The sequence below is a fragment of the Acomys russatus genome, chromosome 11, assembly GCF_903995435.1.
Source record: "Acomys russatus chromosome 11, mAcoRus1.1, whole genome shotgun sequence".
In the NCBI taxonomy this organism is placed as follows: Eukaryota; Metazoa; Chordata; class Mammalia; order Rodentia; family Muridae; genus Acomys; species Acomys russatus.
Window position 1 is genome coordinate 13165060 of NC_067147.1, and position 21709 is coordinate 13186768.

General features: G+C 43.5%; 1 protein-coding gene across 4 annotated transcripts in view; it reads left to right on the top strand.

The window, feature by feature from the left end:
• Runx2 (RUNX family transcription factor 2) overlaps positions 1–21709 on the top strand; it is a 135020-nt gene that overhangs the window by 1103 nt on the left and 112208 nt on the right. For all 4 annotated transcript variants that reach the window (XM_051152914.1, XM_051152915.1, XM_051152916.1 and 1 more), the window contains exons 2-3: positions 9676–9832; positions 17346–17450. In XM_051152914.1, coding sequence (XP_051008871.1) covers positions 9676–9832; positions 17346–17450 — 262 coding nt within the window. The remainder of the gene's footprint in view (positions 1–9675; positions 9833–17345; positions 17451–21709) is intronic.

Here is a 21709-nt window from a genome sequence, read left to right on the forward strand (position 1 = left end):
ACCTCAGTCCGTGTTCCCTTGCTTGTTCATCCTCCAAGTCTCCCAGGCATGGTTCTTGCCCACTCTCCTGCTGGGGCTCTTTAGCCCCAGACGCCCAGAGGTGCCCACTGTGAGCTTCGAGCCACTGGCTTCACCCCGCCCCCTTCCCCCGTGTCCCGGGTCTCCGCATTCCTCCCGGGCATCCTGGCCTTCTCTCTCCGGGATTCCGTGCGCTCCTTCCCGCTTCCCCACCCCCCAGCCCCCAGCCGCAAGCTGCAACACTGGGCTAAGCGTCCCTTTTCCGGATTAGGTGCCTTTGGCAGTGCCGGCTGCTCCCGGGCTTGGGCCGGGTGCCCGCGGGGTGCCGGCGCCAGAAGACGCTTGCGCCTGGGGCTGGATGGGGAGCCAGTCGCGGCGGCGCGTGGGTTGAGGGTGCTCAGCAAACTTGGGGATGGGTGCGGGACAGTGGGGACAGATATGGGACATTCGCGCCCTCCTTGGCGGGCTCCTGTTCCCGTTACTTGGAGGAAGGCGGGGCTGCCGGGGTCTTGGCTTTTATCTAGGCCGGGTAGCTGCGGGGGTTCAGGGCTCTGAATCCCCGAGTGCCACGGTGTGCGTCCAGGGAGGAGGATCAGGGTTTAGGCTGCTTCCTACTGCCTTGCTCCTCTGCCTGGGAGGAAGAGGGAACCCTGTGGAGCAATTTAGGCCGGTCAGAATGAAAACGGAGGCGAAAACTTTATTGCTTTGAAAGAGCCAGAACCCACTGCCGTCCCTCCTGCTTGGGAAGGTCGGTGGATAGATAGCTCTCGCCTGGGTTCCAAGATGCTCCCCAAGGCCTCCTCCGCCAGAGTTCGTCCCTTAGCTTGTCAGCACCAACTGCGGGTGGGAGTCAGGGGCGGCCGCCTGCAGGTTGTAGGTGTGCGGGTCCCCAGTCTCAGGCCATATCTATGATGCAGTCTGGGGCTCTTGGAGCTATCCGAGATGGTGATGGTAGCGCGGAGCCCCCCACCCCACCCCAGAAAAGACTGTGCTAGGTGAATGGCTGTCCACTCTCGTTGGTCTAGACGCTAGGGATGGAGACGGGTGAGCCAGGAAGAGAAATGAGTCCAAGGGCACCTCCAGCCCTAGCGTGGGCCGGAGACCCAGCATCTGTGGAGAGTAGGTTAAATTTGGTCTTGAAAGAAAGGGAGAGAGGGGGTAAAGAAAAAAAAAAAGAAAGGAAAAAAAAAAAAAAAAAAAAAAAAGGAGGAATTGTGCCAATTCCTTCATCTTGGACTCCAGTGCCAAACTCCCACGGGCCCCTTGCATTTCCCAGTTGTTGATCACCCGGTACCCCACGCAGCAATTCAGATTTCATGTGTGGGTGGAGTGGCAAGAGGAGCCCAGGTCAATTAGAGCAGTTATCTCTTTAGGTCTTCTATCTGAACAGAAATCTGAATGGATTATTATGGAAGGAAGAGGTGTGCGTTGCATTCTATAGCAAGTTTCATTTTGTAGTTGGAACAAGCAGTGGTCCTTAAAAAAAAAAAAAAAAAAGCATCCGTCCTCAGCTCTCCTTTTTGAGAGCATCCATTTTGTAGATTGATGTTTTCTTCTTTGTACCGTGAAAAGGTCAGATATAGGTGAAATTGTAGAAAACGATATTTCCATATGAGAGGTATCTTTTACAATGTTTATCAGCCAAGGGCCCAGAGTTTTCTAAGTAACCTCTGTGAGGGCAGACAATATTTTAACAAAAACCAAACAAAAATCTTTCACCAAACCTGAATGAAAACAGGGAAAAATTACAAGCAAGCAGTTACTTTGTATAGTGCAAGAGCATGAGTTAAGGTGTAAAGATTTAATTTAATTATTTAATTTAATCCAATGCCTAATGTTCTATGAACTTTCTGGTGCTGCACATGCTTGGGACTTAACTGTCTCGAACTGTTCATTTTAAATGCTGCATTGATTTTGAGCACAAGTATTCGGCAGAGAAAAGATTTGGGTATAAACATGGAACGCAATTCAGTTTGAAATTTCCTTGGATTTGGAACCTGGATTTTCTAACTGGTTTGTAAACCTATTTTGAAAAAAAATTTCTTTTTTTGTTGCTAAGCATTCTAATCACGGAGTGCAGTTTTCCCTTATTTTAGTCAGCAAACAGATTGTTGATTACGTAGAGCATATTATGATATTTAAATGTGTAATAAATTGAGTTAACCTAGGGATTGGTTCTCAGTGTTCTTTCCATCCTGTGTAATGGGAGACTCACCCGTGATAGATTCATCTCTCTGCCTAAAAAAATATGGATATTTGGAGGTTCAAATTTTGACAGCAACTTTTATAATTTTCATTTTAGTGATATAACAATAGCCTCTTAAAGATAACTTGCCTTGGGAATAAAAGCATGGCATAGCCAACTTCTTGTACTCTCTCAACATAATCAAATACATCTGCTCTGAAGAACTAATATGAAGAAGTCCCCGTTTCAAAAGTGGTGACAGCAATCTGGCTATCATATCCAGAACTACGTACAAAATAAGTTATGGTATTGTTAGGTAGGAAGAAGAGAGCTAGATGCCTTTTAAACACCACCCCACCCTGACTGAGAGGAAAAAAAATTGTTGCGAAATCAAGTGTTCAATTCAGTCCAATATTTATTGAGCCTAAACTTTAGGTTTGTGACACAAAATTGACTGCAGTCAGCCAGAAATTGAATTCAGTAGTCTGTTTTGATATCTGATAATTTAAAGCAGTGCTTCAACATGACCTTGTCAGTGGGTTGTATTAAAGAGCACAGGATTAAAAAAAAAAGTACAGAATCTACAGGTATTGTTCATGTAATATAATTTGGAGACATTAAAAGAGTTCTTATTTCATTTATATTCGACATGTAAAAGAAAATACAAAAGAGCTAGTGGTCATCACACAGGGTTAGGTGTTACCATTGCACTTTTACCAAAGTTCCGTAGTTTTGAAACAGTCAGTCCTTTCAGGTGTCAAGGAAATGGAAATAAATATTTTTAACATTTCTTTCAGGTGTAGCTCACTAAAACCTTAAAATAGTTAGGCCCACTATTTTCAGATGCTAGGCTCTTTCTGCCACAGGTGATTCTAGTACCAGGGCGAAGCAACTTGCAAATTCAGCTCAGTAGATGATGGTTGGTTTGGTAGCCAGAGTGCATAGCATGTGTCAACCCTGCATCCAGCAGCACACTTTGAGTTAGGGGCCTGTGAGCATCTCCGCTGTGAAGCCTGGGGTCTAGGGCTCTTAACTAAGTGGCCTTAAATGGCTTCAGGCTGAAACAGTGTGTTGACATCCAGATGTGTGTCTTAAAACTCAACATGGTGCAGGCCCGCATCACTGTCTGAAGTTAGAGACACGAGGCCATGTATATTCACCAATATCACGTTTTTTCCTAGTGCTGTTGAAGAACAATAGTGTGTGTGTGTGTGTGTGTGTGTGTGTGTGTGTGTGTGTGTGTGTGTGTGTATGACCGAAGACTCATAGTTGATTTTTTATTTTTAATGACATCTTTCAGTGTTGGTGAAGTTTTCAAATGATGATGCAGTTTCTGTCTGAGAATATGATCTGGCCTTGCTGGCTGTTTTTCTTTCTTTAAAAGCAAGTTTGAAACTTATGCATAGTTGGTTTTGGTGAGTTAAATCTCTCTTAAATGTTTAATGATCAGATTTTTGCTTGTATCTTTAAAAAAAAAAACCCACCCAACTCTAGCTTGAGAAGAGATGATGTCATTAAGCTTGTCAAATCTTTCTTAAGCCTAATACAAACTGCCCTTGCAACGTTATGTCAGTCACAGCACCTCAGGTTGTATGAAGACAGGATATATATATATTCAAACTCATTTAAAGGTAAATATTGAGTAAGTTAGAATACATTTTAGATAGAAACTGTATATGTTGTGAACTTTGGAAAACTTATCTTTGAGGAGACCTATGGTAGTTATCTTTGTATTCCGTCCTTTGGTATCACCGCTGTGTGTTTGCAGAGTTCTAGAGTATCCACTGTCAGATGCCCGGAGCCATTGCGATTCCTGCCACATAGATTGCCCTCTTAAACTAGAGAAAGTTTTGTCCAATTTTTTTTGTTGGACATACATTTAAAAATTTGAGATGGCACATTGTATTTGCTTTATTTTTCTGTCCGAATTCGATCGGCTTTTTTTTTTTTTTTTCTTTCTGACTTGAGGAAGTATTCCTGGATTAAGTTCTAAAACCACACTATAGTATTTGTTGAAAATTTTCTATAGTCTACATAAAAAAAAAAAAGGGAGCGTTTTCTTTTGTTTTTGCTTCTTGCAACTACTGAGTTGCCTCTCTCTTCATTACAAAGAAAGATACGATCAGATCCTATCTTGAATATAATTATATTTCATTTTACTGCGTGTGCAATATGCCAAAATAATGTTAATCTGTCAGGGTAATTGATTAGCTTAGACTAAACTGCTGTCCATGGAAATGTCATGACCAATTTTAAACTTCCTGCATGGCAAGACCACAGGAACAGGGGTCTGAGCTATGTTTGCTATGGCTCCCTGTTCAGAGTGGGGCCCAGATTTAGTCATAACGGGTCTCAGACAACATTTCAACATCAGGAGAGTTAAATACTCTTTAGCTTTATTTTGTACACGCTGCATATTGAGTGGCTTAAGTGTTGGTTACAGTGGGGTGTGCTAAAGAAAGGAAATTCTTTCTCAATTCTGGGATGCCAGAATAGAAAGTCACTTCTGTCTGTCTCATACTTTTCTCCACTTTGTAATTGTTATATTTTAAGAACACCTAGAAATGTAATTATTATGATTTCATCACGAATTATTCATTGCAGAACAGTACATTGCATTGGGTACCATGGGGAAAATTTCAGTTCATGTTTCTGCCTAGGCTGTTAAAGAGTGATTTTTTTTTTTTTTTTATTGTTCTTTTTACCCTTAAAATGTTTTTCCATTCCTTGGGTTCAGTACGGATGAAATGTGTAAAAATTTCTTCATCCTTTGGTTTTCTTCTATATAAGTATGGTTGAGAATATTCAAAGGAAACTTTTAAGCTTCAGACATCTACGTTAAAAGCCTCAAACATGTAATTATCCTTCTGACTGATATAAAGTTAAATACAGTACCCCCCCCCAAGACATACACCACCCCCTCCTCAGAAAAAACATTGGTCAGTCTGGTCTGGTGGAGTGAACAGCAGAAAACACAGTATATTTTAGTCATTGGACTAGAGTTGAGCCTTAGCAGAAAGAATGTCACTGTGTATGTTGGCATGTTCTCCAGGCTGAGGTCTAAGCTTCATAGACGATACACACAACCATCTGCTTTGCTAAGTATGATATGTAAAGCGCACCCTTAGTTAACATGATCATTATCACACGGCTTTGGTAAAGTACCTTTATGTAGTTCATAAATAGGAATCTTTTCTTCCACATTTCTCCTTATTGAATCAATTTTTGTTCTCTTTTATTTTTTTTAAAAAAAAGGCCAATATGTTAAAAATATGTAATAAAATAATGATGTCCCAAGCTCTTGAAAACCTTTATATTAAGGCAGATGTCATCATCATCACCATCATCACCATCATCACCATCACTAGCATCATCATCATCATCATCATCATTTTATGAAACACTGCACAGCTGGGGTGGCACTCACAAAGAGCAATCCTTTATCTTCCGGCAACACTGCAGAACATTTGAGGCCATGAAGTGAAGACTTTTGCATGCTTGGTGGCACTCGGAAAGGATGCTTGCCACTACAGCCTGTACATAGCAGCAGACTAGAAAATGTCACCTCCCCGAATGTCCTTATCTTACCAAACCCAAGACAACTGTAATGACACTCTGCACTTATGTGGCGCCTTCTGCATTCCACAGCTTTGTAACACTCCTTCCAATTTATATGGAAAACCATGGTTCTCAGAGGTAAAGTGGGTGCTATGAGGCACATAGGACAGGTAGGAAGAATGGGGGGAAAGTGGAGCCTCTTGCTTGTTAGCAAATATAGTCCTGTTTAAAATACTATAACTTTCTTTCATCTTTATTAGTACTAATTTTTTTTTGATAGAAAGCCAGGCAGCAGGCATTAAAATATAATCTGCTGAATGTAAAAAAAATCTTCCTATTCATTCAGATGAATACTGTCAGACATAGCCAATTATTTCTCTATTTCCAAGTGTGCACATTTTTGGTATCAGAGAAACGGTCGCCCCTTCAGGAGCATAGCACTTGTTTTAGTAGCCCCCTCACCCCCCCCCCACCCACCTGTCCTGCTCCACCCGAGTTGCTAGACCAAGGTGACAGAGAGGAAGTCTTGTTCTCAAGGGACTTTTAACCCAGGAAACTTTTCAAGTTGAGAAGGCAATACCGGTCTGCCGCTGTAAGGACACTGTTGGTGAGGGGTGCTGACTCATCCTGTACTGGCTCCCTCAGCATGTTAGCTGGTAGCCCACAAAGCTGTTGGCTGCTAAGAACAACGCTTTTTATGGCACTCTTGCATTTACTTGTTTCATTGACACACGCATGCGTGCGCATGCGCACGCATGCACACACATACACACACATGCACACACACAGACAGACACATGGACACATACAGACATATAGACATACACATACACACACAGACATATACATGCATACATACACATGCATGGACACACACAGAGACACACACACAGACAGGCACACGGACATACAGACCTACACATACACATGCATACACTCAAGCACACAGGCATAAACATGCACACACATATGCACAGTACATACACATACACACAAGCACACATATTTCCCCCCTCACATATAATGTGTGTGTATGTGTGCATGTGAGACTATGGAGTGCCGTGCCATGCATGTGGTGGTCAGAGAACAGCTTCAGATACTGGTCCAAGTCTTCTACCTTGTTGGAGACAGCCTCTTTATAGCCTGCTGCTGGATACCAGGCTAAATGACTCACAAGCCCACCCCTCCCCCACCTCCCAGTAAGGGTGTTGGTATTTCAGATGTCAGGCCTGCATCTTTTTGTGTCTGGCCTTTACGTGGGCTCTGAGGGCTTGATGTCAGCCCTCATGCTTGCCTAGAAAGTGCTTTATCCACTGAGCCATCTTTCTAGCTCTGATGAAAAAAAAAAAATGCTGTGAGTTCGGGACCAGTCGGGTCTACAAAGTGAGTCTAGTACAGGCAAGGCTACAACAGAGAAACCCTGTCTCGAAAAACCAAACACACACACACACACACACACACACACAAATAAAATCATCCAACACCTCTTTTATTATGCCAGACACTGTTTTGATAGTTGGAATATGTAAACATGAAATGGTTATTCCTTAAATGCTAATTTAGTAAAAAAGAGGCATTAACCACTAATCTATATGGAGTAAAAGTGAAGGTGACTGGATACAGTGGGGCACTGGGGACGTGAGTCCTACAGTTTAAGGAAAGCTTTTTGATTATGAACTTAACAGGGTACAAAGTTGAAGAAACTGAGAAACAGCCTAAGAGTCAAGTAAGAGTGACAAAAAAAAAAAAGTTTCGGCAAGGCTTTATTCTGTTTGATTGTTTTCCTGGCTGGGAGAAAGGATATAACGGGGTGGGGGGGGGAAGGCACTTTGAGGGGAGGGGTCACAGACAGAGACACTTCAGCCTTAAAATACAGTATCTGTTTATCAATGTACAAGAAATACACTTTAAGGAGGAATGCATCCCAAGCATGCTCAGGGATACCTAGATTTGTTATGTGGAGATTCTGACAAGCGAGAGAAGAAAAGCAGAAATGGGGGAAAGAAAATGTGGGGTGCTTGTCAGATAGACAAGTGCGCAGAGGCGCCTGCCATGCCAGAGCGTCGGCTTTAGCTGGAGCCCTTGCCAAGCTACCACAAGATCTCTGGACTCTAGCAGATAAAGAAAGGGGAAGAGGCTCTGCAGATCGTCCTGTCTTGGGAGTTCCTGGATAGGAAGGGACTGTCACCAGGAAGCAGGGTCTCGGTAGTGGACTGAGCACAGAACGCTTTATGTGTGGCAGGGACGGTTCCCCGTGGGCGGCGGCATTCTCTCAGCAAGGTTTCATGTTAACCCAAGGCACACAGCTAACCTGGCATGGGATGGTTCTGTGTGAGTCCTTAGTCCCAGGGCCAGATCATCCTGCATCCTGCCTCACTTGATAAGGTTCAGATTAACTGTTAAAGTCTGCAGGGACAAATGTGGCATTCCAATATGGCAGACAAAATAGAATGGGCTTATGGGTACAAGCGCATGGTCATTTATATGCAGATGTTTATGCATACATGTGCATTTGGAAGTCAGAGGTCAACAGTGGGTGTCGTAGGGTTTTGGGGGTGTTTGTTTGTTTGTTTGTTTGTTTTTGTCTCTCCTGTCAGTCCTAGTACTGCTGAATAGGGTAAGATGGCTGGATGATCGACCCTAATCTTCCCTTTGCTACTTCCCCAGTGCTGCGATTAAAAGTATATATGCCACAACATGTCTTTTTTTTTTTTTTTAACAAGACTTCTAGTGGTCAAACTCTGGACCACATGCTTGCAAGGCAAGCATTTTATGAACCGAGCTGTCTCCTCAGCACAGGGTATATTTCTCGACTGTACTACTCATTTCTATCCTTGTGTAGGCCTTTCTTCTGTACGCAAACTTTACTCTCTTGCTAGCTTTGACTATTCCACTGGGTCCCACAGCAGAGAAGGTATGCAGCACATATGCAGAGTCATCAAAAGGCGACAATTTAGTGCCCTTCCCCCATCTGTGTCCAGTATTTCAGCCAGGACTAGGAGTTTGGCCCGAAAGTCCTTTTCCACAGAGCTAATCAGATTCTCTCTCTCTGTGTGTACATGTGTATGCCAGAGGCTGGCATTAGCACACCTTTCTCAGTTGCTCTCTACCTTGTTTTAGCTTTACATTTATGTATGCCTTTATGTTCACGCCACAGTGTGCATGTGGGGGTCAGAGGACAACTTGCCTGCATCGATCCTCTCTGATCATGTAGGTTCCCGGAACAGAACTCAAGTCATCAAACATGGTAGAAAGGGAGCTATCTCTTCTGCCTTCCACCTTAGGTTCCGGGTCAGGGCCTCTAATGGAGCCTAGAGCCTGCAGAGTAGGCGGAGGTGGATGGCTGGCAAGCCCCTACGATCACCTGCTGGAAGTGGGGTTGCCTACAAGCTGCCTTGCCCCAACTTTTCCCATGGGTGCTGAGGATCGTAGCTAGGGTCCTCATGTTCCCAAAGCAAGCACTTTACCCGATGAGCTGTCTCCAATCAAATACTCCTCTGTGTTTAGCTCAAGATCTGACTTGAGCCCGCATCTCAGGGCTCTTGGGGCTGTAGACAGGAGATGCCTTAATATGTACGGTGCAATCCGCAGATGGGGCGTCAGCCTTTGTTCTGAAGTATAATTCCTGCAGACAGCCTAACATGGGGATTTAATAAAAACCTACATGTATCCTATGAAGAACCGAACAATAAATAAAAGCGGATTTAGCTTGCTTTCGAAATGGGTGGACCCTGAAACATCAGTGTGTTTGAAGTGGTGTCGTAACCCAAAGACAGATGCTTCCCTTCTGGTCGGTCATCGCTGGACCACAGCACTGGGTCCTGATAAGGCATCATTTGCAATGAGCATGTGTTCTCGGTACTTAAGTGCTTCTGATGTGCCACCGTGCCTTCTGTATTTCCTGTCTTCTGTAGGTGGTAGCCCTCGGAGAGGTACCAGATGGGACTGTGGTTACTGTCATGGCTGGGAATGATGAAAACTACTCCGCTGAGCTCCGAAACGCCTCTGCTGTGATGAAAAACCAAGTAGCCAGGTTCAACGATCTGAGATTTGTGGGCCGGAGTGGACGAGGTAGGTCTCTGATTTTTAATGCTGATCGTGGAGTAAGCACATTAGGCTGGCTGATGCAAGCGGGCTTGTCTATATATAATAAGTCAGCGTCTCTCTCTCTTTTTTCTTTTTACTGAAACAGAACCACCGGAGGTTTGCTTAAATAAATCCAGATGCCCTTGAGTGTTTTCCTGAGTATTTAGGCCCTTTTTCATTTGTTTTATGATATTGAAGAGTCAAACAGTGTTTTCAGAAGAACTAGCTCCTAATTTCATGGGGGGTTAGCGTGTACAGTAGGAGAAAGAATGCTCGGAGGATCAAGTTCGGAATTACGAGGAGTCACGTGCGTGACTCGGGTAGCCTGATTGCTCTGGAAACCTTTCCCGACAGTATCAGCTTGACTCGGAGTTAAAATGGGGACAGCTGGAGCACTGTCTTCCCCTAGCGATGTTGCCGGTGAATGAGTTCAATTATTCTGGTAATAAGAAGCTATTAAAATATTTTTAAGGCTTTTTTTTTGGTGTGTGTGGTTTTTTTTTTTAGACATGGTCTCACTGTGGAGACCATGGCTGGCCTGAAACTTACTATGCAGACCAGGCTGGCTTCAAACTCAAAGAGATCATTTGCTTTAGCGTCCAGGGTTAGAGGCCACCAAGCCTGTCTTGAGGCTCTTTATTTGAATAAGTACATTATTTATGGTAGAATGGTGGCTAAATCGCTGAGACATCTGCCCAGGACCTCAGTGGTACTGCAGTGTTTAGGGTCTTTAGTCATCTGAATCCAAAGTAAGATATTAGCAACATTTAGCGGAATCACAAAACAGGAAATAATCTTTAAAAGGATTTTCACCACTCTTTCAGAATTGGAATTATTATTATTTTTTGATGGAGCCTCTAAGGAGATCAATACTTTGGTTTTTATTTGCTTATTCTCCTGAAAGACTTCTACTGGCTAGTCACCTGTCAGAAGTATTATGCTCACGCGATTTATTGGGTATAATATTTCCATTTTAAGTATTATACTAAGAAGAGAAAAAAAGTAGGACCACTTTAGAGCTGAGGTGAGGTGGAACCATGAATCTCATGTGTTCACTGCAGCCTAGGTTTGAATCCAGAAATGAGAAACACCATTCTAAACCATGTCTAATAATTATTCTCTAGTTTGGATCATATGTCAAATTATTACCATTGTAAAAACTTGATAAGGGAAATTTAAGCAAGGCTGTTTCCGATGAGTAGTTTTAGTTACTTTCTAGGAATGGGGCCAAGAAGTACTTTTTAACTTAAGTAAAAAAGGATGCATGCTAATGAGACGCTGTCACTGAAAGGTTGTTTCAACCAAAATGAGACTCAGAGCCTCTGACAGACCAAACCGAAGGGCTGGTCTATGCAGCGGGCTGTGTAGTCCCTCATTAGAAGGGTGAGAGCACACAGCCTCTATCCACTGACAGATTAGGGTGCGTGCGCAGCCACCCACTCATTTTGTCATCTGCTGGTTTGTGGCTTTGTTTGTTTCTTGGTTACTGTTGCAGAGTCACAGTACAGTTACAGGTTTCTCCTTTTTCCTCCTGGGGGATGAAAAAAAAAAAAAAGAAAGAAAGGAAACACAGGAGGTACTTGTGTACTCTAGCTGTAAGAAGGGTGATGTACTTGTGCACTCTAAATTGCATCGTTCTTTTTATATTACTGTAGCCAGAGCAGTGAATTTTAGTATTTGAAGGATGGGGTGCTGCTCTTAATTTTATTTTACAGATCTAAACCTGTGTTTTTGGTTATTGCAGTTTTGTGTTATATAGATGCTAAATCACCCTTTTTTTTCCTGATCAATTTGACTAGAAACTATGGTGGAGTGATAGTGTACTTTGTAAACCCTCAACATATTTATTTAAGAAACTTCAAAAGGAAACAAAAGGGTGTGCACTGTTTTACTATATTGGCTTTCTGAGTTTTGGCTGGTTTCCCAAATAGCAATTTTTATATTAAAAAAAAAAAAAAAAAAGACAGACTTAACTGCTTGCAGACTTTTCAATCACGCATGGAAGATGAAGGAAGCCTCTTTTGATGAAGTGTAATTATGTCCAAACAGAGCTGACCCCCCCTCCCCCTATATTTCTTATGATCTTAACTGAAGAAAGTAGGATTTTTCCTTTGAAGCAGCCGGGACGTGGTGGAGGATCTGAAGTGATCCAGTCTGCTGCCAGAGGCGGGATGGAGAAATTGGTCCAGACTTGTCTTCCAGACTCAGGGGTGGGGGGTGAAGGGGGTGGGTGGAGAGAGAAAGAGAGAGAGAGAGAAATTGATTTATCACTAATAATAGATTTTATATTACTTTATTACTCTGAATGAGAGGAAACAGTAAAATTAAACTAAAATGGAGAGAGAGAGAGAGAGAGAGAGAGAGAGAGAGAGAGAGAGAGAGAGAGAGGGCAGGAAACCCTCCAGCCTGACCTGCTTTTTACAAGACCATCTCCTGCTTCCTCTTTGATTCCCATACATTTGCATCTCTGTGACTAGGTCTTCTCCGAGTGCTCTATCCACTGGGTTTTCTCTCCCAACTTTTACAAAATGTATCCTTGAGGGTGTAAAAAAAAAAAAAAAAAAAGAAAAACAAAACAAAACAAAACAAGTGTCGTAAATGTCCTGTCTCTCCCCAGGGCGTGGTAGCGCACGCCTTTCATCCCAGCCCTGGGAGGCAGAGGCAGGCCGGTCACGGTGAGTTCAAGGCCAGCCTGGTCTACAAAGCGAGTCCAGGACAGCCAATATAACATAGAGAAACCCTGTCTCGAAAAAACAAAACAAAACAAAACAAAAAATTATGTCTCTTTTAACCTTCTTTTAACGTGTGGAAACACAGACTCTCTGAGATTGAAAACTGCCCTTTGATTGACAAAGCATCCAAGTCTCCTTTTACTTTTGCTCCTTAGATCACTGCAGGACCACAATGCTCAAACATGCCTGGTAAGGCACAGCATCAGCGAGGCTAGCTTGAAGTCATGCTTTGCAACTGGTGTTTTTCTTTTTCCCCTTAATAGTTTACACAGAAGTGTTTAAAGTGACTTTGACCATTTCTCTTCCTCCTCCTTCACCTCCTCCCCCTTCTCCTCCTCCATCCTCCTCTGCTTCCTCTACCTCCTCCACCTCCTTCTTCTCCTCCTCTGCCTCCTTCTCCCTCCTCCTCCTTCTCCTCCACCTCCTCCCCCTCCCTTCTCTGCCTCATCCACCTCCTGCTCTGCCTCCTCCTTCTCCCTCCTCCTCCACCTTCTCCTCCTTGTCCTCCTTCCTCCTCTGCCTCCTCCTCCTCCTCCCTCCTCCTCCTTTTCCCTCCTCCCTCCTCCTCCATTTCCCTCCTCCCTCCTCCTCCTTTGGTGTGTTTCCTCTCTTTTGACATCAAGTGTGCTACTTTTAATTTACAAGTCTTTTAAAGCATTTACAACGCACAGAGAATGGTGTTTTGTCAATTTAGGACCCAAACCTGCTTACAGTATACCCCCTGTGGCTCTTCCTGGCAGCCTCTAAGGCTAAATTGCAATTGTCCTTCAGGGATGGTTCCCTCTATGTATCCACGAAACGACATGGCTTTGGGTGGTATCTCAGGAGTAGCTCCTAGCTGAAACATGAATGATATAATTAGCTTTGCTTGCATAGGATTCTGTGTGCCAGGGGTTATGCATATGTTTGCACGCCTGTGCTGGCACGTGCACTCTGTGTAGTACATGTTGAGATGTCTTATTCAGTCTCTCTTTTTTCCAGACATGGTCTCTCAGGTAGCTCACTGTGTCAACTAAACTGGGTGGCTCTGGAGTCCCCATGGTCCAGCTGCACTTTGCTTTCCAGTGTTGGGGTTACAAGCACACATCTCTATGCTCATTAACATGAGTTCTGAGGTCCAGAATGTGGGCTATCTTCCCACCCCACAGAAGGTTTGTTTTAAATGTCATTAAAGCCAAGTGTGGTGGTGCACACCTGTAAGCCCAGCATTCAGGGAGGTAGAGGCAGGAGGATCTCTGGGAGTTTGAGGCCAGCCTGGTCTACAAAACGAGCCAAGGATACACAGAGAAAGTCTGTCACAAAACAAAACAAAATAAAGGAAAAAGAAAAAGAAAAAAAAATCATCATTCGTCTTGTATTAGTGGCTCGTCTATGGATGGCAACTTTCCACCACACCCCTTGGGTCCACTGTTAAAAATGTAATCCTGGGGGCTGGAGGGATGGCTCTGTGGCTAAGGGCACTCGTTGCTCTTTAAAAGGACCTGGCCTGGCCTTGACTCCTGCACCCACATGGCTGCTCACAACTGTTTGTCACTCTAGTTCCAGGGGGATCTGATGCCCTCTTTTGACCTCCAAGGACACCAGGCATACAGGTGGAAGACAGACATATCTGCAGGCAAAGCACCCAGTCACATAAAATTATATATTAAAAGTATAATCCTGGACCCCTGCACCACTGATCTCCTTAGAAAGCGGAATTTGGAAAACCTTTTGTTTTAACCTAAGGCAATCAAGAATGCGCACATGAACACTTGATTCAGGAAATGCGTTAGTTTTGTAAGATGAACTAATTAGTGGGTCAGGTCAGAGTTTCTGGAAGTTTCTTGAACACTGCATATGAAGGCTAGGGCCAATCAGAAGTGCAAAGAGCCCGTTTGGACTTTGCTTTCGTTGTTTAAGCACAATTTGAGCTTTAGGAATTGACTCTGGACAATGGAGAAGGTGGCAGTTTCTCCCCCAGTCCCACTACTTTTAAAGCAGTTTTCCCCCTTTGTCTTTGCTTTTAATTTCAAGGCTTTATTACTTATCTAGTTAGTTGTATTTTTTTTTAAGATTCATTTTATTTTGTGTTTATGAGTATTTTACCTGCCTGTACATCTGTGTGTCACATACATGCCTGGTGCCTGAGGAGGTGGTGAGTCTCCATGTGGGTGCTGGAAATTGAACCCAAGTCCTTTGCAACAAGTGCTTTTTAACCACTGAGCCAACTCTCCAGTGCTTTGATACTCTATGCTTGAAGGGTGGGTTTTGTATCTGGCTTTCTTTCCATATGAAGTGTGTGTCTATGACTTTGGGAGGGGCATATATAGCTTATTACCCCAAGCAGGTTATAAAGATTTAAGATAGAAACACCTTCAAACCCAGCCAGGATGTATTTATTCATGGGCATTATTGCTAGCGGGTCTTTTAGAGACAAAGAGGAAAAGCAAGCCATAGGCATCCTTGATGTATTGATATCAGCACCAGGGATGCTGTTTTCCAACCACAGCCTTAGGAGCCACTGTTAGCAATGTAATCCCAAGTTTGTGGCCACTGATCTCACCCAGAAGAGTGTTTTAAAATGTCTTAATTAAAATTAACTTTGAATCCAGAGGCTCGGCCATTGTTTTTAGTTTCTAATCTGGGCCTCCTACTCAACTTTTTGATCTCCGTTTCTGTTGACTTTGAGTTTTCTGGGACTACTTTAGAGTTCTTCTGGCTGGTGTTAATGTTTACAAGAAATCCTCCGTTCTGTACTGAATTAAATTACTTAAACCCATGTAATATCTAGTATGTAGTAACTACAATGTGATGCATTAGTGATACTTAAAAACAGACAAATTCATCCATTACATCCATCCATTTATATTTTTTATTTCCTGGGCACAGAGTGCTGAGTGGGACACACTCAGAAGTAAGTTACCCATTTTTTTTTAATAGTCTATGTCAAAATAGGAAAAAACTCATTTTATTTCCCCCCTTTCCCTCCTCATTTCTCCCTTCTCCCTCCCTCTTCTCTCCCTTTCCTTTTTTCCTCCCCTCCCTCTCTCCTCTCCTTCCTCTTCCTCAGCCCCTTTTCTTTCCTTTTCTTCCTTCTTTTCTGTGTGCGAGAATCGAACCCATGGCCCTATGCGTGATATTTCTCTATCTCTGAGTTACGTTTCTACCCTAGAATGTTTACTGTAAGGTCAGAAACATTCGCGTTTAGTTCCTGATTTTTTTTCTCATGTATTAATTTGTGTGACATTGGGTACATTACTAAACTTCTCTGGGCTAAGACTTCCTTATCCGTGAACTGGGGTGGCTAAAAATGAGATGATGTGGTTGATGCAGCTGGAACATGCGGAGATGCTAATCAATGTTCATCTGTCTTAATGCTGCCCCTCCCCACATTCCTGCCTTGTCTTTGCCTCTTAACCCCTGTAGCTATGGAAAGGCAGAGTCTAAAGACACACACACACACACACACACACACACACACACACACACACACACACACAGTAACAAATGATGTGATTCTTAACCAGATTTTAGGAACTTACATGGTCTGGTTTGAAAAGAAAAGCCATTCAGTAGACTTGACAGCCAAAGACCTGTTCTTCATTAAGCCTGGCACATAACCTGTTCCATATTAAGCTATGAAAAGATTGCATTAAACTTCACATTGCTACATATCGTCTAAGCTTTGTGTTTTGATTTAATACTCCCAGCTTTCAGTAGAAGGGAGAAAAATCTGACCAAAAAAACAAAGCCAAACAAAAGGAGCTTTTTATCTGTTACAGGGGCAGACACTCGCTCGAGTACCCTGGCTCGGCCTGCTGGTGTTTTCTTGAGTCACAGTTTCACGCCCACTCTTTCCTGTCTTGTAACAGTTTGCAGTTTTGACTATCAGACATGACTAACCATTGCAAATCTAACTGATTACAACTGTCAGTGGGTCTGTAGAACAGAGGCCAGCATCTTCTGGAAAAAGCAGACATTCAGATCTATTACCACACTTTTCCCGGCCTCCGTACCATTATTCATCACTTTTAGCTCATTAATGTGAAGCATCCGAGGGGGGAGTTATGGCACTGCAGAACATCTCATCAAAAAGTAAAGCTTCATGTTTGCAATGAGGGGTGTCATGCATGTTCAGCAAAAAAAAAAAAAAAAAAAAAAAAAAAAAGTTACTATAGGGCATTCCGTCAAGATTTAGTGATGAGATGTATGCTAGGGGAGGGGTGATCTGGGAGGAGAAAAACTGTTCCGTGATGAAATCTTGTACCACAGTCGTCTGAAGGCCTGGGCAGGAGACATGGGCTCCCGTTGAAATGATTCCCATAACAGTTTCCCTCTTTCATCTTATTGCAGTTCACTCAATGCTAAGGCCATGTGAAGCAAATAAGGTCATCAGTAATGATTTACTATTGTTCTTTCAAGGGGTCATGACCTGATGCTAAAGAAACCCCTCCTAACGCGTCTGCCTTCATGCTGGGCTGGGCTCCTCGTGCTAGAGAAAACGGAAAGGCAGAGATGCCTCTCCACATGGCTCCGGGTCTTGTTTCCACTACCAAGGGGGAACTGGAGGCTTCTTGCATAGAACCTCAGGAAAGCTGCTGATCTTCATCAGGAACAAGTTTAGAGGTGCTCTCCAGTGGCCATCAGAGGATTTCCGGTTTACAGGAACGACTTCTGATTGGTTGCTGCTTCAGAGATGCTTTGGTGACATTTGGACGTCTATATTATTGTAGAGTCATCAATACCACTCATTTATAGTTACTGTGTTTGCCCTCTTTTCTCTGCAGGCAAGAGTTTCACCTTGACCATAACAGTCTTCACAAATCCTCCCCAAGTGGCCACTTACCACAGAGCTATTAAAGTGACAGTGGACGGTCCCCGGGAACCAAGAAGTAAGTACTGGCCTTTCTGTTGAAAATGGTAATAGTGTTTGTGGAGAGTCCGTGAAGAATTTATTCTGAAGGAGTTAGTACCACTGTCACCACATACGGCCTTTGTAAACTTTGTCATATTTTTTGCATATATTTTTAGGGAAGGGCAGTTAATAGATCCTTACAGCTAATAGAAAATAAAATTATAGCTTAACTTTTCCCACAGAATTGCTTAAGGGTTTATAACTTTGGGGAACAAGCAGATAGCTAATTTAGTCATAATAATATTTACCTAGGAAACTCTGCTCACGTATTCTGTGCAGTGGGCAGGGCCAAAAAGCCCCACTAGGTTGAGGAAGCAAATTATAAATTTAAAAATTTTAAGCTTAGTCAAAAAGCATTTGTATGTGTTTCCCATGGCCCAAGAATGCGTGCCTTTTTTTTTTTTTAGCTCGCCCACTCAGTTCCCTTTATAAAGAGCACAGGGCTTAATTACAAAGAATTTATTTGCAAATGATAACTTGCTTCATTGTTACAACACTGTTGTTTGGTCATTTTCTAGTAACTGCTCTAGACAGTTCCTTTAACAAGAGATACAAAATAGCTTTAAGCCCACCTTGCTTTCTTTGTCTGTCTATTGCAAAGCTTTATCCAGTAGTCAGCTGTAGGTAGGGATCTTACTGTCTGGGCCAATATTTAGTCTCTTCCCGAATCTGGATCAGACCTGATTGACTTTCACCCCATGCTCCTACCACACACAGTGATCTGAGTGAGCTTGGCATAGCAGCATTAACGTACATTGATGGAGTATCATAGAAAGCTCTGCCTTTGCTGGCCGAATCCATTGGAGTTGTAGGCCTTGCCATTAGGAAGGTAAACTTGGCTTATGATGGGGCAGGCAGCCATAGAAGCCTTTGATCTACGATGATACCCCACCCCAGACAGTGAGGATGAACTCTTTCCTTCTGAAGTAAGAAGAAGCCTAAATGGCTTTTCCTTTGCCCATGAGGCGCATCTTTTAGCAAGGGGATACTACAGTGCCCCTGGCCCCCCACCCCCTACCCTGCCTTGTGCTCCTGTCTGTGTCACAAAGGCTGACCACTTGCATGAACAAGGGAGGTTTCCTGACCCGAAGTCTTTGAGGTTTGTTTCTGTTCGGTTTGGGAATGTCCTACTAGTTGCTTTGGTTTGTGTGTGTGTGTATGTGTGTGTGTGTGTGTGTGTGTGTGTGTGTGTGTGTGTGTGTCTTCAAATCTTCTGTCTCAAGGAACAGAGGTCATGTAGCACAGGTGAAGAGAGCAGACTGGGGATGTCTTTTCTGGACTGCCATAAATCATAGCTGATCACCTTCTGAGGCAAAGCATCTTCCACCCATTTACCTGACAAGCCCTTGAGTTGCTGAAGAGGCAGTCCCATCTCCCTGATGTATAAAGCGGCACAATAGCCTTTTAATATTTATTCAGCACCATTAATGTTTGCCTTTGAAAAATGCTGGTTCCTGATCATCCCAGCTGATTTCCTCAGCACACAGAAAAACCATTATTGTATGTCTGTCTGAGGGTATGTAGTGTGTCTGACTGCGGGTATGTGTTGTGTGTGTCAGTCTGAGGGTATGTAGTGTATATCTATCTGTCTGAGGATATGTGCTGTGGGTGTGTGTGTGCACGCACACTTGCCTGTCTGTCTGGGGGTATGTGTTTTGTGTGTGTATGTGTGTGTCTATGTGTGTCTGTCTATGTCTGAAGGTATGTGTTGTGTGTGTGTGTCTGGGGGTATGTAGTGTGTCTGACTGAGGGTATGTGTTGTGTGTGTCAGTCTGAGGGCACGTATTGTGTGTCTGTCTGTCTGAGTATGTGTTGTGTGTGTGTGTGTCTGTCTGAGGGGATGTAGTGTGCCTGATTGAGGGTACGTGTTGTGCGTGTCAGTCTGAAGGTATGTAGTGTATGTCTGTCTGTCTGAAAGTATGTGTTGTGTGTGTATGTGTGTGTGTGTCTGTCTGTCTGAGGGGATGTAGTGTGTCTGACTGTGGGTATGTGTTGTGTGTGTCAGTCTGAAGGTATGTATTGTGTGTCTGTCTGTCTGAGGGTATGTGGTGTGTGTGTGTGTATGTGTGTGTGTGTGTGTGTGTGTGTGTGTGTGTGTCTGAGGGCATGTATACTTATAGTGGAGATGGGTGCTTCTGACCTGAGGGTAAGGGGAGAAGCAGGGACAGGTTGATGACCCCTGTTCTAAAAGAGATGGCAAAAGCTGAGCAGAAAGATGACTTTGGGACAACGACTTCCGATTCCAGTGTGGATGGCAGGATCACATTTCAAAGAGACTTATTTTGGGCAGGATGAACTAGCTGATAGTTCCACTGGCCTGTGAAGACAGACACACAAGTGCCCTGGAGGCTGTGAGGGCTCAGAATCGAGGATGCATGCTGTACGTGCAACCTGAGTTCTACTTTTGGTAGTCCAGAGGGAGGGTTGAAAGCAGAGACAGATCAAGCAGTGGTAGACCCCCTGTCCTTGTAGCATTTCTTATAAAATTAATACTATCTGTAAATGTAATGGCATTTCCCCACCGCTGGATGGTCACCTGCCTGAATGTAGGGATGTATCTGGTAGCAGTAACTGGTTAACTCTATAACATGAACACTACTGGGTTCTGTCCTTCTACCCTGCACTTGGCCATCTGTCACAAGGACTCAACTTTGCCATTTTACTGCAAAAGCATTCTAAGCCAATACACAAACAAGTGGTCACAGCTGTATTTAAATAAAACTTTATTTACAGGGCCAGAGAGATGGTTCATCAATTTAGAGTGCTTACTGCTCTTGTAAAGGACCCTGCTTTGGGTCTCAACACTCACATTAGGTGACTCAGAACTGCCTGTAACTCCAGTTTCAGGAGACCCGAACCCTTATGGTTTTTGTAAGTCCCCGAATGCATGTGGTCCACATGCACTTATGTAGGCATACATATACGCTCTCTATATATATATCTTTAAACCCCAAACTTTATAAAAACAACTGGGGGGCCAGATGTAGCCTATGTCTTTTCTCTACATTTCAAAGTGGCTAATTGTATCAGCCATCAACAGAGAAAGGTTTTAGTAAGAGGCTCCCCTACGCACAGTGAAAAAGATAACCAATATAATTGATCTAGTCTCTCTTTCCCCCAATTATAATTCCTGAAGTAGCTGTTATTTGTTGCCAAAGTAGCATATTTCTGTTACTTGAAGGACTGGACGTCCTAGTGCTATTGGCTCCTGTTTATCCGTGGGATCCCCTGCCCTTCCCTTAAAGACCTGGGTAGATATCAAAACCATTGTTTTCAGTGTCCCAGATGCTCCAATAAGGACACATTCTGAGGTCACTGATTGTGGTCTGTCAGGTTGCATAGACTAAAATCCTGAAACCAGCGTTTCTCCGCTCTGGAGACGGTTATGTTCCCTAACTGTACTTTGCTTTCTTTTTCTCACCATTTGAGACTAATGAAAACCCTGTCTTCCACATCCGCTGCTGTAAGAATGTTATACGATATGCGGGGTGTAAGCTAGGTAACGTGGCAGCTGTCATGTAGTAAGTGCTCACTAATTGTCAGCCAGTTCTGCATTAGCCTTTTTTACCGTCAGGGGTTTGCAGCAGACTTTATGTACGCATCCAGGAAACAGGTGCCCTGCAATCTGCTCCCCACTGTGTTGGTTCCCCTCCCCCTTGAATAACGCTTGACTAATTTTCACACAATAGTAAATGACACTGATCCGTGTTATAAATTGTGCTCTGAGCAGATATTTATATCCCACTGCCTGGGGAGAGCTGTGCGGCACTGGTGAGCAATGCTTTTGTGTGTTACTAACTCGCAGACCCGGTGCTGCGTGACACCCGAATCCCACTCTGGGCCCCTGCTTATCAACTGCACATCTGCCAAGACTTGCTTTTCAGTCAAAACTGAAAGGGTTCATCCTTCCTCGTTTTCTGTCTCTGGCAGCTGAGCCAGGACTGTCGCATCACAAACAGCTCTCTTTCTTAATATACACATCTGGCGTTGGCAGTTGGACTCACTTCATAAGCCCGCATGATCATCACTCATTACAAGATTAAAAAGTACCCCATGGCATCATTGATGTTTTTCAACTTTGATCTTTTGCAGTTGTGATTCATCTCAGTTATAAAACTTCCCTTTAAAGCAACATAGCCCATGACTTATTAGAAGCTTCATCTTAAGTAGCGTAAACATGAGAACGGTGCACACGCTCTTTGCAAAATGCCACTTCTTTCCCTCGCCTCAAGCTTA